This window comes from Tupaia chinensis, unplaced genomic scaffold (assembly GCF_000334495.1).
Source record: "Tupaia chinensis unplaced genomic scaffold, TupChi_1.0 Scaffold000484_1, whole genome shotgun sequence".
Classification (NCBI taxonomy): Eukaryota; Metazoa; Chordata; class Mammalia; order Scandentia; family Tupaiidae; genus Tupaia; species Tupaia belangeri.
This window is the reverse complement of record NW_006159996.1, coordinates 1,973,498-1,990,945: the sequence shown is the minus strand read 5'-3', so window position 1 is coordinate 1,990,945 and position 17,448 is coordinate 1,973,498. Positions and strand designations below refer to the sequence as shown.

Sequence of the window (17,448 nt, the reverse complement as noted above, 5' to 3'; positions counted from 1 at the left end):
TAGGAGCCGGACGTGGTTTGTGCTGGGCGGAGACGCTCTACATGTACAGGCCAGAGACTCGATAGTCGGAAGTCATCCAGGCTGAAGCTGAAGGCATCCGCACAGGTCTAGACAGCCATCAGCTCCAGCTGGTAACCGGGATGGCAGAGCGTGCGGCGCTGGAGGAGCTGGTGCGACTTCAGGGAGAGCGTGTGCGGGGCCTCAAGCAGCAGAAGGCCAGCGCCGAGCAGGTGCGACCTAGGCCGCAAAAGAGGGGTCAAGGAAAAGCCCGGAAAAACAGAAAACGGGGGAGGTCTGGACCGAGGACATGGATGTGGGGGAAGGGATGGGGTGAGTACTGGAGGAGGATGGGCTGGATAGGGAGGTATCAGGGATTGATTTCTAGAGAAACAAAGGTAGACTTGGACAAAAAAATCTGCCCCAGATCCTGATAAGGGAGGGATATTGAATGAATGGCGGGAGAGGGAGGAAAATGACAGGCAAGTCTGGGAAGTAGCTCAGTCCCTTCTTTCCCTCCACAGATCGAGGAAGAAGTGGCAAAACTCCTGAAACTGAAGGCACAGCTGGGCCCCGATGAAAACAAACAGAAATTTGTGCTCAAAACACCCAAGGTAACATTCCTGCAGGGAGCCTCTGATAGGTTCCCTAATTCTACTCAGAAGAGCTTATATGTCTATTTCCCTGAACCAGGTCATTGAGGAGGATCAGAAATATTTCAGAGGAAATGACAGTTGCTCTGGGCACTGGGCTGGTTTGGACTCTACCTGAGTCATTCTGGGGTGGCAAAGTGATGGCAGAAATTAGGCCAACTGGGTGCTCAGAGGAGTCAGCCTGCTGCTGATATTCCTCTTTTTCTTTAGCAAGTATTTATTTAGTGTTTACTGTGTTCTTGGCACTGTACAAAGCACTGAATGTCATGGTACACACCAGTCTGCTCTCATGTAGCTTGTACTCTACTCCAGGAGACAAGACAAATAATCCCACACACAAAATAGATATGCAATTGCAAACTGTGACTGTGATGTAAAGAAGTTAACAAGGATGATCTGGGGAAAATAAGGGAGAATTGGGAAATTTAAAAGAAAAGAAAAGCCCCACTGAGGAAGAAGATATACTAATTGAACTAACCAGTGAGTGGTGGCCAAAGAAAAAGTATGAAAATCTTGAAGGAGGAAAAAACTTTAGTAGTTTTCAGAAACCAGAAGAAGATATATATGATTAGAAACAAATGCAGAGGGAGAGCACAGTGGAATTAAGGTAGAGATTCCCAGCTCATCCTCAAGCATTTTAGTTCAAACGTCACTTTCTATAGGTCCTGTGAACAAAATTATTTACCCCTACATCTGGGTTCTCTTGGCATTTCATACATATATTATTGATACTCACATGACTCATTTACTCCAAGAGGCTAGGACTAGGTGCTTGGAAATAAATAGGATATTTAATGAATATATGTAAAAGTGAATTCCAAAGGTGAGGGGGGATGATTTATCTTCTTTGTGTTAAGGTTAATTCTTTGGACTCCTACATTCATTGAGCTGTTTTTTCTACACACAACTTATTTTCTAAGATTAAAGAGATAGGGGACCAGCAATTAGTGTAATGGCTATGTCTCTGGACTCCCATGTAGTTGACTGTGGTTCACGTCCCAGACCTGGTGGCTTAAAACTCACGCCAGGCACGTGTGCATGCGTGCCCAAGATCCCGAAAGGAGAACGGAGGAGAAGGGATTGCGGCGTGGCCATCCTCCCTGGGGGGTGATTTCTCGCTTTCTGTCTCTCTGGCTCTCTCCCCCTGTTTGGCGAGCGCACATGCCCTGTAGCAAAAACTTCTGGGGGTGCAGGGGGGAGATTAAAGAGATAGGGGCCAGCAGGTGACATGGTGGTCAAGGGGGCTGGACTCTCACAATGGCAGACTGTGGTTCAAGACCTGAACCTAGCAGCTTGCTTTCTCACTTTCCCTCTATCTCTCTCTCACTCTGTCCCTCTCTGGTCAGATTAAAATAAATAAATAAATAAATAGAGTTTAAAAAAAGAGGGGATGGCAGGTGGTCTGGTGGTTAAGAATGCTGGATTACCACACAGCCGACCGTGATTTGAGTCCTGGACCTGGTGGCTTGTTGTCTCACTTTCTCTCTCTCTCACTCGCTTGCTCGTTCTTTCCCTCTCTACTCAAATTAAAAAACAAATAAAGAAATAAAGTTAGATAAAATAATCTTAAAAAATAAAAACAAAGATTAAAGAGATAGTGTAGGGACCACCAGGTGGCATGGAGGTTAAGGCGCTGGACACTCCTACATGGCCAACCATGGGTTCCAATCCTGGACCTGATGGCTTGCTTTCTCACTTTCCCTCTCTCTCTCTCTCTTTCTGTCTCTCACTCTGTCTCTCTCTGGTCAAATTAAAATCAATGAATCAATAAATAAAGAATAATTTTTTTAAAGTCCTGGTCAAAATTAATTTCTTAAAAAAATAAAAAATAAGAAAGACAGTGTCAAAATCTCAAAGCCTGGGGCTGGCAGGTGGTGTGGTGATTAAAAGTGCTGGATTCCCACATGGCCAACCACGGCTCGAGTCCCGGTCCTGGGGACTTGCTTTCTCTATCTCTGTCTCTCTCTGGTCAAATTAAATAATAATAACAAATGGAGGGCTGGCAGGTGGCATGATGGTTAAGGGCGCTGGACTCCCACATGGCCGACTGCGGTTTGAGTCCTAGCACTGGCAGCTTGCTTTCTCACTTTCCCCACCGCTCCCCCTCGCTTTTGCTTTTGCTCTCTCTTGCTCTGTTCCTCTCTGGTCAAAATTAAAATAAATAAATGAAGTTAAATAAAATAATTCTTTTAAAAAATAATAACAGCAAATGGAATTAAATAAATAATTCTTTTAAAAAATCCCGAAACCATAATGATCAATGATTATTCAGATTATTCGGTGAAAAACTTAATGGAGAATTTATGATAGATTAGTCTGTCCTGTCCTCACCTAAACCCAATGATCAATCGTAACATCACTAAAAGTAGGACAGCCAGACAGTATGTCCCTGCTGATATGATGCAATAAGAAGTATGCAGCACCACCTATGAAGTATTCTTAACAAGAGAACTTGAACTTGAATCTAATCAAGACTTTGGACTATCAGTTTACAGGAGATACAAATGGAGGAACATGTTACATGACACATAGAGGATACTGTTAACCAAATCTAGAATGAGAAAAAACTTTGAGGACAAATGACCCAATTTCTACAATAAATAATTTTCCTCCCTTTTTGCTGTGGGGCACTTACGTTCATCAGAAAAAGAGGGAAAATGAATCATCCCCTAGGGGTTATGCTGCAATCCTGTCTCCTCTCAGGATTTTGGGCATGCGTGCACACACACCTGGCATGATTTTCAAGCCTCTAGGTCCAGGACCATGTGTGATCCAGCACTTTAACCTACATGGGATTCCAGTGACATAGCCATTATGCCAATTGCTGGTCCCAGTTTTTCTTCCTTTTTAAAAAAAAAAAAAAAATTACTGGGCCAGCAGTTGGCATAATGGCTATGTCACTGGAATCCCATGTAGTTGACCACGGTTCAAGTCTCGAATCTGGTGACTTAAACTCACGCTGGGTGCGTGTGTGTGAGTGCCCAAGATCCCGAGAGGAGAATGGAGAAGAAGGGATTGCGGCATGGCCATCCCCCGGGGAGTGATTTCTCGCTTTCTGTCTGTCTGTCTCTCTCTGTCTCTCTGGCGAGCATACACTCCCTATAGCAGAAACCTCATCAAAAAAAAAAGGGGGGGGAGGAGAAAAACTGTTACAGATTAAGTAAACATACCAATGAAATACACACAGTCTTTTTAAAAATCCTATTCAAGGGACCAACAGGTGGCGTGGTGGCTAAGGTGCTGGACACTCCCACATGGCTGACCCCAGTTTGAGTCCCAGACCTGGTGACTTGCTTTCTAAGTTTCCCTCTCTCTCTCTATCTCTCTGTGTCTTTCTCTGCTCAAATTAAGAGTAAATGAACAAATAAAATTAAATTAAAAAGTAATTATTTTTTAAAAAAATCCAATTCAAGGACCAGCAGGTGGTGTGGTGGTTAAGATGCTGGACTCCCGTATGGCCAACTGCAATTTGAGTCGTGGACCCAGCTGTGTAAAAATCATGCCAGGCATATGTGCGCATGTGCCCAAAATCTAAGGAGGAGTGAGGAAGATAAAGGATTGCAGCATGGCCATCCGACCTAGAGGGTGGTGTCTCACTTTCCTTCTTCTCTCTCTCTCTGGTGAGTGCACATGCCCTATGCCAGAAACCTAAATAAAAGGAAAGAAAATCCTATTCAAGGGCCAGCTCAGGTCCTAGGAGTTAAGGGAGCTGGGTTCAACACAGCCAACTGCATGGCTTGAGTTTCAGATCTGGTGACTTGAAAAACACATCAGGGGTACCTGCCTAAAGGAGGGAGAGATGGAGGAGAAGAGATTGTGACCACACCCCATAGGTATGTTTTCTCCCTCCCTCTTTCTCTCTGCTGAGTGTATGCATCATCTGGCAATTTTTTAAAAAATCCAATTCAGATAAGTTAACCATGAAAACTATAGTATCATCAACCATGATATTATCAAGGGCCAGCAGGTGGTGTGGTGGTTAAGGGTGCTAGACTCCCACATGGCTGACTACAGTTCAAGAGTTCGAGTCCCAGGCCTGGTGACTTACCCCCCCCTTCTCTCTCTCTCTCTTTCTCTTTCTCCTCTCTGGTCAAATTAAAATAAATAAATAAGTTAAGAAAAAGAGTTGGAAAATCTCTCAGCATTCTCTCATAGGTCTTTATAAAACAGAAAGTAAAGATATTAAGGCAATTGGATAAAATTGAGCTTGGCATTAGATAATTTTAAGGGGTTACTATTAGTTTTGTTAGTTATAATTAAGGCTTTGTACTGTTTGAAGTTCTTAAAAAATGTCTGTATGTATTAGGGAATCATGCTGGAGTATTTATAGATGAAGTGATGTGATGTCTAGGATTTAATATTTCAGAAAAGACAAGTCAGAATTTTAAAAATTTTTATTTTTTAAAGATTCCTTTATTTTTAATTTTTTTTATTATCACCATTCTTCAATTTTGACCAGAGAGAGACAGACAGAAAGGAGAGTAAGAAAGCAAGCCACCAGATCCAGGCTTGGACCCATGGTCAGCCATGTGGGAGTCCAGCTCCTCAACCACCACGCCACCTGCCAGGCCCAATAATTTTCTTTTAAAAGAATTATTTTATTTAACTTTTATTTATTATTATTATTTACCAGTTTGATCAAAGAAAGACAGAAATAGAAAGAGAGAGTGAGTGAGTAAACAAGCCATCAGGTCCAGGACTTGAACTGTGGTTAGCCATGTGGGAATCCAGCACTCCCAACCACCATGCCACCTGCCAGCCCCTCACAAGTCAAAATTTTAATGAAATAAGAATATCAGTTATTGGGGCCAGCAGGTGGAGTGGTGGTTAAGGGTACTGGACTCCCACATAGCTAACTGCAGTTTAAGTCCCAGACCTGGTGGCTTGCTTTCTCACTTTCCTTCTCTCTGTCTGCCTCTCACTCTGTTTCTCTCTCTCTGGTCAAACTTAAATAAATAAATAGATAAAGATCATTCTTTTCTTAAAAAAAGAAGAATGTCAGTTAATAATGGTTGTTGAAGCTGAGTAATGGATTCATGGTGATCTATAATACAATTCTCTGTAATTTGGTTTGAAAACCTGTATAACATTAGAAGAAAACAGCTATGCTAGAGAGCACTGGTGAGTGAAACTGCTGGTGTCTTAGCACAGATCACGACAGTGGCACTATCAGGATCAGCGGGTGGCGTGCAGGTTAAGGAGGCTGGATCCCACATGGTTGACTGCTTAGTTCCAGTCTGGACTTGGTGGCTTGAAAAACACACTAAGCACCAGGGCCGACAGGAGGCATAGTGGTTAAGGAGGCTGGTCTCCCACATGGCTGACCATGGTTCAAGTCTCGGACCTGGTGTCTTGCTTTTTCACTTTCCCACTCTCTCTCTCTCTGTCCCTCTCTGGTCAAAATTGAAAGAAAGAGAGAAAGAGAGAAAGAGAGAGAGAGAGAGAGAAAAGAGGGAAAAGAAAGAAGGAAGGAAGGAAGGAAAGAAAGAGAAAGAAAGAAAGAAAGAAAGAAAGAAAGAAAGAAAGAAAGAAAGAAAGAAAGAAAGAAAGAAAGAAAGTTAGTTGAATGAAATAATTCTTTTTTTTTTTTCGTGGGGGGGAGGTTTTTGCTATAGGGCACGTGCACTTGCCCGAAAGACAGAGAGAGACAGGGAGATAGAAAGCGAGAAATCACCCCCCCAGGGGGATGGTCATGCCACAATCCCTTCTCCTCCATTCTCTTCTCAGGATCCTAGGCACGCACGCACACGCGCCTGGCGTGAGTTTAAGCCACCAGGTCCAGGATTCGAACTGCAGTTGACTACATGGGAGTCCAGCGACATAACCATTACACTAACTACTGGTCCCCTGAAATGATTCTTAAAAAAAAAAAAAAGGAAAGAAAGAAAGAAAAGAAAAACACACTGAGCACATGTGTGTGCCTGCCCAGAATCCCAAGAGAAAACCAGAGGAGAAAGGAGTGTGGAATGGCCATCCTCTCAGTGATTTCTTACTTTTCCTCTTTGGGCATGATGGTTAAGGGCATCTCTTTCCAGCGAGCTCAGGCATCCTGTAGTAAAATTAAAGAAACAAGAAGTAAAAATTATAAATTTTATTGAACTGTAATCCTTGAGTACACATTTAGTATTCTGTATGATGCAATGGGATGCTCTTTTCCTACATCCCAAGGTAGAGAAATCATGCCCATGTTCAAGTTGTGAAATGAACTGGCTACTTTTTTCTTTTAAATTTTTGCAGTAGGGCACGTGGGCTTGCCAGAGAGAGACAGAGAGAAAGAAAGTAAGAAATCACTGCCCAGCTCCAACCCTGGGTGAATGGCCACACCGCAATCCCTTCTCCTCTGTTCTCTTCTCAGGATTCTGGTCACACACACACACACACACACACACACACACACTCAGCATGTTTTTCAAGATGCTCCATCCGGTAGTTGAACCACAGAGTTGGCCATGTGGGATACAGCTGCCCTAACCTCTCCACCACCTTCTGCCCCAAGAGAGAATTTTTAGAAAACCTGCTTAGGGAAGAGTTACAAGAATTCTAGAAAATAGAACCAAAATAAAAAGGGAATAGAGGGGGGCAGCAGGTGGCATGGTGGTTAAAGCACTGGACTCCCACATGGCTGACCACAGTTTGAGTCCTAAACCTGGAAGCTTGCTTTCTCACTTTCTCTTTCTCTTCTTCTCTGTTTCTCTCTGGTGAGCACCCTGTAGCAAATTTACAGAAATTATTTGTACCTATTAGACAGCTCAGTTACCTGTAGAAAAATCTAAGCTTGAGGCAGAATTTGCCTTTCTCATTGTCAAAGTCATCATTTCATGCTTTCCAGAACTTAATGTTCTCTGTGTTTAAATCTCATCCCTGCTTTGGTTAATTTTGACTCCAAGGGCACCAGAGACTACAGTCCTCGGCAGATGGCAGTTCGGGAGAAGGTGTTTGATGTAATCATCCGCTGCTTCAAGCGCCATGGTGCAGAAGTGATTGATACACCTGTGTTTGAACTAAAGGTAAGAGATGTGTAAGATGAAACTGCAGTGAAAGAATGGGTATATGGACAACAAAGAGGATGACAAGAGTGTGAGGTCCCGCTTGTACTGTGGACATAGACCAGTATTTTCTCCAATGAGAAAGGGGATAAAACTGGCTTGGAGGGAGTTGCCCTGCATTTTATTTCTCTTGGTGTGGCCAGTAGCTTTCAAAAGAGAGCATTTAGGAGTAGAAGTTGTTCTAGTTCATATTTCATCGAATTACTACACCTGCATTTGGGTTCTTTCCTAGACACATGCAAACCATATGTATGTAAAGCATAAATATGAAAAAAAAAACTTTTTAAAGCATAAATATGCAACCATATTAGTCTCCTACTAATAGATCCCAAAGTTATTTGTAGTTCTTTGCAACTGAAAGCCAGATTGCAGGCCCAACCGTGGTGGCACAAGTGGTAGGGTATCACTGCATTATATTGGAACTTTATGGGAAGGTCCAGGGTTCAGATCTTGGGTCGACTTGAACACATCGGATACATCTACAGATGTGCCCATAACCATTGCTGGTTGTAGGGCCTGGGATGGGAGAAGGCAGGGGATCACCGTGTGATTAGACCCTGCCAAGAGTAAATGTCTCCTACCCTCTCTTGCACATGTGAAAAAATAAACTTGAAAGAAAAAAGATTATATCACTCCCTGCTTAAAACCCAATGCTTCTCATTGCAACTTAATAAGACGTGTAAAGTCTTGGGCGTAATGGTGTTCCTAGAGGATCTGCCACTGACTTTCTCGCTGATGCTGTTCTTCCTCTTGCCCACTATGCTAATCTGTTTTTCTTTTTATTCATGGAACATTACTAAATGTGTGTCTGTCTCAGGGTTCTTGCTCTCCTCTTTTTTTGAACTCCTCCCCCCCTTTTTTTATTTGCTAGGGGTACTTACAGTCTCGAGAGAGAGAGATGGGGATGGAGAATGGTCACGCCACAGTCCCTTCACCTCCATTCTCTTGTGATTTGGGGCATGCACGCACTGGCAAATTTTTCAAGCCACAGGTCTAGGATTTGAACCTTGCAGTAGGCCATGTGGAATCCAGCCACCTTAACCACCACACCATTTGTTGGTCCTCCCTAATTCTTTGTATAATTTTAATATCAGATTAAATTAGAGATTGCAGATTTTCACTTCAGAGCACAGCTAAAATGCCATTTCTCAAATAATCCTCCTCAACTATCTTGCCTATAGTAGCCCTTGTCCCTCTATCACATAGACCTGCTTTATTACCTTTAGAATAATAGCTATTACTATCTGAAATTATGTTAATTTCTTTCATTGTGTTAATATAGTACCTATTTCTTTTCATTAATATAGAAGACCCATGAAGACATGATCTGCTTTTGTCTTGTTCTTTGCTGTATACTCAGTGCTTAGTACTACCGGTGGGCATTTAGCTGTAGAGAAAATATACATGGAGTTTCTGGGTCAAAAGATTGTACCCATTTATGGTTTTACCAGCTATTAGTTTGCCAGGTTGTCATAACAAAGTACCACAGATTGGTGGCCTAAACAACAGAAATTTATTTTCTCCCAGTTCTGGAGGCTAGAAGTCTGAGGTAAGGTATTGGCAGGGTTGGTTCCTTCTGAGGGCCATGAGGGAAGGATCTGTTCTGGTCTCTGTCCATGACTTACAGATTGTCATCTTTGTCCTCTCTCTCTTTTTTTTTTTTTTTTTTCTGGGAGAGGTTTTTGCTATAAGGAGCGTGCACTCACCAGAAAGACAGAGAGAGACAGAGAGATAGAAAGCGAGAAATCACCTCCCAGAGGGGATGGCCATGCCACAGTCCCTTCTCCTCCGTTCGCCTCTCGGGATCTTGGGCACGCACACACATGTGCCCAGCCTGAGTTTAAGCCACCGGGCCTGAGACTCAAACCGCAGTCGACTACATGGGAGTTCAGCGACATAGTCATTACGCTAACTGCTGGTCCCCTTCCTTTGTTCTCTTGTCATCACAGTCTGTGTCCAAATTTTCTCTTCTTATAAGCATACTAGTCTTATTTGATCAGGGTTCACCCTAATGACTTCACTTTACCTCAGTTACCATATCTTAAAGATACAGTCTTAAAGACTTTATGTCTAGGACCTGCCCATGGCCTAGTAGGTTGGGAGAGCCATATGCTATGGCTGACCACTGTTCAAATCCCAGCCAGTGGCTTGATAAACACACTGGGCACATATACATGACCAAAATTTCAACAGGAAGGGAAGAGAAGGGATTACAGTATGACCACACCCCATTGTCCCATTTGGAGAGGTATGCTTTTTCCCTCTCCCTCTCTGTCTCTGATGAGCTCATATATCCTTTGACATTTAAAATAATAATAACAATAGTTCATTTCTGCTGCAAAGTGGAAATGTGGTAAGCAGAAAATCCATACAAAATTGGTATTTTGGATTGTAACTATATCAAACATACAAATAGAATAAGAGTAGAGGGAAATAAATGTAAACAAGTTGAGATCATTCTTGTCGAGTGATGGGATTTTGTTTTTAAAACTTTCTTTTAAATTGTTATATTTATTATTATAACCTGTTTTGTTTTGTTTTGTTTTGTTTTGTTTTCCAGGAAACACTAACTGGAAAATATGGAGAAGACTCTAAGCTTATCTATGACCTGAAGGACCAGGGTGGGGAGCTGCTGTCCCTTCGCTATGACCTCACTGTATCTTTTAAATCTGGGCTCTGAGAGTTCACATAGATTGGCCCTCACAGAGCTGGGGCTGTTTATTTTTATTCTTTTTTTTAATTTGCTAGAGGGTGTGTATGCTTGCTGGAGAGACAGAGAGGAATGTGAGAAAGCACCCGCTGTGGAGGATAGTCACACCATAATCCATTCTCTCTGGATTTGGGGCACATATGTACCTGCTGTGTTTTTTAAGCTGCAGGTCCTGGACTCAAACTGCACAGTTTGCCATGTGGGATCCAGGTGCCTTAATCACCATGCTTTCAGCTAACCCATGAACAGGGGCTATTTCTAACTTCAATTTTAAAGATGGGCAGACATAGGTAGGATCAAATAGGAGGCCTTCGGCAATTAGGAGAATTATTTTTTTTAACCAGGAGTGGAACTTTAGCTAAACAGCATGGCCGTAGAAATCTTATAAATCCTAAATGAAAGTTCTGCTTTGCATCAGGGCTGAGTTCCAGTTCTACTACTGACTCCAGGGTGCTTCTTTTTTTGTCCAGTGGACAAAATTCTCCTTAATTGACCAACAACACATTTTCTTTATCTCTAAGCTACACAGAGAATCATCTGTTTACAAGGTCCCACCTGGGGCCCTTTTTCTGGTCCATGATGGGTCTGCCTAGCCCCCTGCTGTGCTCTACATAGTCGAGGGAAGATGCAACCTCTAAGAAAGGAGCCTTCATCTTTTATAAGACTTCAGCTACCCCTCATGGTAGCACAGTTGGTTCCTTCTGATGTTCAGAAATGTTAATCTCATGGGTGGTGGTGTACCGACACAGGGAGGAGTTAGACTCCACTTCTGTTGGCAAAGATAATCAACTTCCAGACTGATTTGGAGGAGTGTTCTCTTTAACATTTGGTCATCAGGTTCCTTTTGCTCGGTATTTGGCAATGAATAAGCTGACCAACATTAAACGCTACCACATAGCAAAGGTGTATCGGCGGGATAACCCAGCCATGACCCGCGGCCGATACCGGGAATTCTACCAGTGTGTGAGTGTTGGGAAACTGGGGCAGGATGGTAACTTAAGGTTCCTGCAACCTACTAGAATCTGTTGAATTCTCATAGTGTCCTAAGCAAACTGGATATCGCAGATAATGCTCTTAGGTTTCTATGGTGTTTTCATGTAGTTTTCACAGTGGGCATGTGGGGAGGGGAGGAGAAGGATTCATCTTTCCATTTCACATACGAGAGTAAATTTGTTTTCAGGGATGAAGAGATGATAGGGATAAGAAAGGCAAAGTTGGGGACCAGCAGTTAGCATAATGGCTATCTCGCTCAACTCCCATGTAGTCGAGCGCGGATTGAGTCTCAGACCCAGTGGCTTATAATGCACGCCGAGCACATGTGCGTGCATGCCCAAGATCCCAAGAGGAGAATGGAGGAGAAGGGGTTGCGGCGTGGCCATCCCCCCGGGGGGTGATTTCTCGCTTTCTGTCTCTCTGTCTCTCTCCATCTCTCTGGTGAGTGCACACACCCTGTAGCAAAAACCTCTCAAAAAAAAAAAAAAAAAAAAAAAAAAAAAAAAAAAAAAAAAGAAAAAAAAAAAGAAAGAAAGAAAGAAAAAAGGTAAAGTCAAGAATAGAACTCTTGGTCCAGTGCTCTTTTATTTTTTTTTCTTTGAGAAGATTTTGCTATAGGGCGTATGCACTCACCAGAAAGACAAAGAGACAGAAAGCGAGAAATCACTCCCCAGGGGACGGGGGGGGGGATTGTCATGCCACAATCCCTTCTCCTCCATTCTCCTCACAGGATCTTGAGCATGCACACACATGTGCCCAACGTGAGTTTAAGCCACCAGGTCCGGGCCTCGAACCACAGTTGACTACGTGGGAGTCCAGCGACATAGCCATTACGCCAACTGCTGGTCCCAGTCCAGTGCTCTTTATATTAAACCACGGTAACGGAATCACAGCTGAAGATGAAGAAATTACATTTGAGATATCAAATCATCCAGACTGCTGGTAGGGCTTCTAGATGAATAGAGAAAAATGGCTAGGACTGAAGGTACATAATTACCCCAAGCAGTAGAAGGAATTGAGGGAGAGATGATAAGTAGATGATGAAGGGCTAGTACAGGGCAAGCAAACCAGGACTGGTAAGAGGCCCAAGAATGCTGGGATTTTTCTCTGGGCTGATGATGAGACATAGAGAATGAAGGAGAAGTTCTGTGCTTGAGTGCAAACAGAGCACTCAGAAGATTTCCCTGAAGGTTGGACCCCTGAGGACCCCTAGCTATTCCTCTCCCTACAGGATTTTGACATTGCTGGGCAATTCGACCCCATGATCCCTGATGCAGAGTGCCTGAAGATCATGTGTGAGATCCTGAGTTCACTTCAGATAGGTGACTTCCTGGTCAAGGTCAGAGCTAAATGGGGCTGGGAGGGTAAAGTGGGGCCTGGCCTCTCACAGGAGAAGGTTCCTGTGCAGAGAGACTAGTTGCCCAAGACTCCTGAGAATCATGGAAAGGAAAGATTCCCTCCTCACTGTGTTCTGGGTCCCTGCAGGTGAATGATCGGCGCATCCTGGATGGGATGTTTGCCATCTGTGGTGTTCCTGACAGCAAGTTCCGTACCATCTGCTCTTCAGTAGACAAACTGGATAAGGTAACAGCCCAACCCTTGGCTCTTCTTTTCTCAGATCCCACCCTGCCTTGAGAAATGGGAAACAAAACTAGGGGAGGTGCCTGCCTCTGGTGTTCACTGGAGGAAGATTAGCCCCAGGATGTAGGTTGAAGGCCAGTTACTGCTCCAAGACTCTGCTCCAAGACTCTCACTCCCTGAGGAGTGTCCACACTTGCTGTGTGGTGGGAAAGCTGTGCAGGTGTCTCTACTAGTGTCTGTCCTCACAGGTATCCTGGGAGGAAGTGAAGAATGAGATGGTGGGAGAGAAGGGCCTTGCACCTGAAGTGGCTGACCGCATTGGAGACTACGTCCGGCAGCACGGTGAGGAGCAGAACCCAGCTTCCCCAGAAAATATCCTGCTGCCCTCAATCTTAAAGTCGAAACTCTTCTGTATGTGTGAATAAATATGTAAGAGAGACAGATAGTGTATGTGTGCACACACACGTACACGTGCAGTAAGAGTCCAGGCCCAAAGATGGACCGCCTACCTTTTTCTTCTTCTCAGTCTCACTCACAATTCTGTCTATCTAGGTGGGGTGTCCCTAGTGGAGCAGCTGCTCCAGGACTCTAAACTGTCCCAAAACAAACAGGCCTTGGAGGGCCTGGGAGACCTGAAGCTATTGTTTGAGTACCTGACCCTGTTTGGCATCGATGACAAGGTGAGTCAGGTAGAGTATGGGAGCGCTGGCTGAGCTCTGCAGCTTTTGGTCCCTGATCCTAATTAGGTACTGACCACGTCCCTGTCTCCACAGATCTCCTTCGACCTGAGTCTTGCTCGAGGGCTAGACTATTATACTGGGGTGATCTATGAGGCAGTGCTGCTACAGACTCCAGCCCAGGCAGGGGACGAGCCCCTGGGTGTGGGCAGTGTGGCTGCTGGAGGGCGCTATGATGGCCTGGTGGGCATGTTCGATCCAAAAGGACGCAAGGTGCCATGTGTGGGGCTCAGCATTGGGGTGGAGCGAATCTTCTCCATCGTGGAGCAGAGACTGGAGGTAGGTCCCAGGGGTGGACAGAAGACAGGCAGGTGTCCCTTAAGCTATCTTTGATCTCCAAGAGAGCAAGTGGTGCTGCTTTGAACAAAGAGCATCTCAGAACAGTGGGAAAAAGGTGATCACTGTCTTTCACAGATTTCCAACACATTGCAAGATTAGGGATTCTTAAAATCTTTCTCCTCTCCACTAAATCCTCTGCTCTGAATCCCTACATCCCTCAAGGCTGTTGGGAATCTAGGCTGGTGTGTCCATGACCAAGCTCTTCCTTATGATATAGAATACTTAGTATTTTAATAATCAGATAATTTGCTCAAGGTATGCTGCTTTGAAGTGGCAGAATCAGAGTTTGAATCCAAGCTGTTTGACCCTATGTCTCACTCCTTACTACTATAATATTGTGTCCAAGTGGGAAGCATGTGGCTGAGGCCCTGGGATCCCTCAGCTGGTTGCCTTGGTACTCTCAGTAGCTATAGTAACACCAAGGAAGCCCCTCAGAGCCTCAGCTCCCCCACTCTACCTTTATTTCTGCTGCACTGTTTAATGCTAGTTACATTTCATCCTCTGGAGAATGCTCTGGCAAGGCAACCTTCCCTCTGTTCCATTCCTTTTCTCTAGGGTAGAAACCACTTCTTTCCCATTTGAGGTCATAGTTCCAGCAGGCATCTTATGTTGTAAGAACTATGAAAAGAGAGTTAAAAAAAAAAAAAAAAGACAAGGGGCAGCAGCAACATTCATTGTCCTCTGCCCCCAGCCACCTCTCATCACATACACCTTGGGGTGAGCCCTTTACCAGAAGCAGTAATGTGCATAGTCTCATGAACGGGCAGATACTAAGTAGGGACTAGAACCACCAGGGGTGATTCAATTGCCTGGGGTGGGCTCATAGTAGTACATCTGTGTGAATGTTCTTGTAGACCCTTAAGGTACTAGCTGAAGATGAGCTTGACGTTATTATTACTAAGCTACCGTTGCCTTTGCCCTAGGTTATTTATTCTGGCAAGACATGTACAGTTCAATCAGCTCATTTCTTAAATCTAAGAGCTATCTGTGCCCAACTGCTAGATGAGGAAACCGGGCCCCTATGCTGGTGGAGCTCACTGAGTTAGTCCTGGTCTCCCAAAATCCTGACTAGAGCTTCTTTGTTCCTTGAAGGGGTCAGCCAAGTTCTCTGACTTTTATCTGCCCCTTCCCCAGGCTTTGGAGGAGAAGGTACGGACAACAGAGACACAAGTGCTTGTGGCATCTGCACAGAAGAAGCTGCTGGAGGAGAGAATGAAGCTTGTCTCAGAGCTTTGGGATGCTGGGATCAAGGTACAGGAGGCAAACCTGGGGGCGGGGGGAGGCAGCAAACGTGAGAGTACTGAACACAAAGTAAATAAAAACTTACCCACAATGACTCCTGCCATTACTTCCTGGGGTGGAGCTAAATGCAAGGTGCCAGCCTGGGCCCCCAGTAGGTTGGCACTGAGGACTGCAGAAGTCAGCCTTCATCCTCTGTCCTGCTCCCCTGTAGGCCGAGCTGCTTTACAAGAAGAACCCCAAGTTACTGAACCAGTTGCAGTACTGTGAGGAGGCAGGAATCCCACTGGTGGCCATCATCGGCGAGCAGGAGCTCAAGGACGGGGTCATCAAGCTTCGTTCGGTGGCTAGCAGGGAAGAGGTGAGGCAAGAGGCTAAGGGGCAGGAAGGAATATATTGCCAAGGCAGTAAGCACATCCCTTCAAGACCTGAGCAAAATCCTGGCATTCACATTAGTACAGTTAACAATGGACCTAAGGGCTTACATGGTCGTGGTAAGGTGAGATCTCCATCCCCACATCCACCCTGTGTCTTTCTGACTCCCCCAAAAGGCACCCATCTGCTGTAAGGCGTTTGATTTGGCTCCTGTTCTTGCTGAGCCAAGCCTAAAGATTAGAGGAAGGAGCAGCAATGGAATAGAAGGTGCTCATCCCAGTTTCTTCCTTCCTGGCCAGGTGGACGTCCGAAGGGAAGACCTTGTGGAGGAAATCAGAAGGAGAACAAACCAGTCCCACTGTATCTGCTGAACTGAGCAAACTATCAGAAGAAAGGAAGTGGGACTGGGACTGTTTGAGGCCAAAACTGCAAATGACTTCAGTAGCTGCTTTTCTGTTCCAACTCAGACCTGAAGAGTGGTCAGAACAGAGACTTATTTTTATTACAATTACATTGCTGATAATAACTGGCAAAAAAAAAAAAGATTGGCCAGGTACTACCCCATGATCCACAAAAGATCCTCAGGCTTGGGCCAGTCTGTGCTCCTGGACTGCAGCAACTGGGCCTGAGAAGACAAATCCCACAGGCCCCGACACCAGTTGGAGCAGATGCCTCCCCACATCCAGTCACCAAAGGTCCAATAAAATGTCTCAACCACTGGCGCCGCCGCTGTGTCACTGATGCCTTGCCCTGCCTTCCCCCAGTCAGCCTGAGCCTCCGATTTAGACCACGATAGGGGTGGAAAAAGGAGAAAGACAGTATGCCCCCGTGAGCGCTTCCCTAGAGCCTAGATGACCCTGAGGTTCTAGCCTCTGGCCACCACTCCCCAGTTTGCTGGCTACTCCTTGGGAAGCTGTTTGTTGATTTACCCGCTAGGGTTTCTAGCTTTCACCTGAGGATCTAAGACCCCTCGGTCCTCGTGCAGTGGTGCACGCCTTGGGAGGCGGGGTCGTGCTTGGAGCCAATGAGAGCTTGCGGGGTGGAGGGGTAGGGAAACTTCCAGAGGCCTACGACGGCGGGGAAGTTATAAAGGGGGTACGGGTAGGCCAGCGAGCGAGCCATGCAGTCCAAGCGGGAGTGTGAGGTATGTGACTAGTGCCGAGGTGGGTCGACAAGCTGCTGCACAGGAGGGCAGCTACAGGCCAGACACCACAGGTGAGGGTGGGGGGCTGGAGCCGGCGATCCACCATTCCAACCTGTCTTTTCCCTATAAGCTGTGGTGTGAGAGAGTGAATCCAGAGAACAAGGCGGCACTGGAGGCATGGGTCAGGGAGACTGGCATTCGCCTGGTGCAGGTGAACGGGCAGAGAAAGTACGGCGGACCACCCCCAGGTACGTTAGCCCCAGCCCCTTCGCTAGTCTCTACGGCCCTTTCCGGGGAGGGGCCTACCCGAGACGCCACCATAGGAAACCCCAAACTACCCGGATTTACACCTCTAAGAAGATGGGGAGATTTATGTAGCTCCCAGTCCACCCGCCCCATCGAGGAAGTGTTCCAGACCTAAGCGGCACCCACTCTTTATCAGCCTAGTTATTAGTTCGGTCACCCAATGACCAGGGTACGGGGGTTGTACCCGTTTCACAGTTCGTTCACGTCGTGCCCCCACGTTGGGTCCACGGGTTCAGAGCTCTGTCAGCCTGGTGGATGACGGTGCCCCTCCGTTCTGCTCCCTTCAGGCTGGGTGGGCAGCCCACCGCCCGCCGGGTCAGAGGTGTTT

The 17,448-nt window shown here is 45.5% G+C and overlaps 2 protein-coding genes across 2 annotated transcripts in view; both read left to right on the top strand.

Moving 5' to 3' along the window:
* Positions 1–32: 32 nt before the first annotated feature.
* HARS1 (histidyl-tRNA synthetase 1) lies at positions 33–16,392 on the top strand. Its single transcript, XM_006156223.3, has 13 exons — positions 33–230; positions 522–611; positions 7,538–7,657; positions 10,257–10,352; positions 11,244–11,369; positions 12,631–12,738; positions 12,885–12,983; positions 13,229–13,322; positions 13,533–13,660; positions 13,754–13,996; positions 15,191–15,307; positions 15,510–15,656; positions 15,970–16,392. The coding sequence occupies exons 1-13, from the start codon at positions 141–143 to the stop codon at positions 16,039–16,041; spliced, it is 1,530 nt and encodes a 509-aa protein (XP_006156285.1). The 5' UTR covers positions 33–140; the 3' UTR covers positions 16,042–16,392.
* A 66-nt stretch (positions 16,393–16,458) lies between these two features.
* DND1 (DND microRNA-mediated repression inhibitor 1) overlaps positions 16,459–17,448 on the top strand; it is a 3,218-nt gene continuing 2,228 nt past the window's right edge. The window contains exons 1-3 of the mRNA XM_006156239.3: positions 16,459–16,814; positions 16,945–17,062; positions 17,408–17,442. Coding sequence (XP_006156301.1) covers positions 16,791–16,814; positions 16,945–17,062; positions 17,408–17,442 — 177 coding nt within the window. The 5' untranslated portion in view covers positions 16,459–16,790. The remainder of the gene's footprint in view (positions 16,815–16,944; positions 17,063–17,407; positions 17,443–17,448) is intronic.

What these genes read in the sequence shown, in the direction of transcription:
- HARS1 (XM_006156223.3), top strand. Translation starts at nt 141, where the DNA reads ATGGCAGAGCGTGCGGCGCTGGAGGAGCTGGTGCGACTTCAGGGAGAG. An exon ending in ACCGGGAATTCTACCAGTGT is followed by an intron (nt 11,370 to 12,630) that starts GTGAGTGTTGGG and finishes CTCTCCCTACAG; the next exon opens with GATTTTGACATTGCTGGGCA. An exon ending in TGTTTGGCATCGATGACAAG is followed by an intron (nt 13,661 to 13,753) that starts GTGAGTCAGGTA and finishes CTGTCTCCACAG; the next exon opens with ATCTCCTTCGACCTGAGTCT.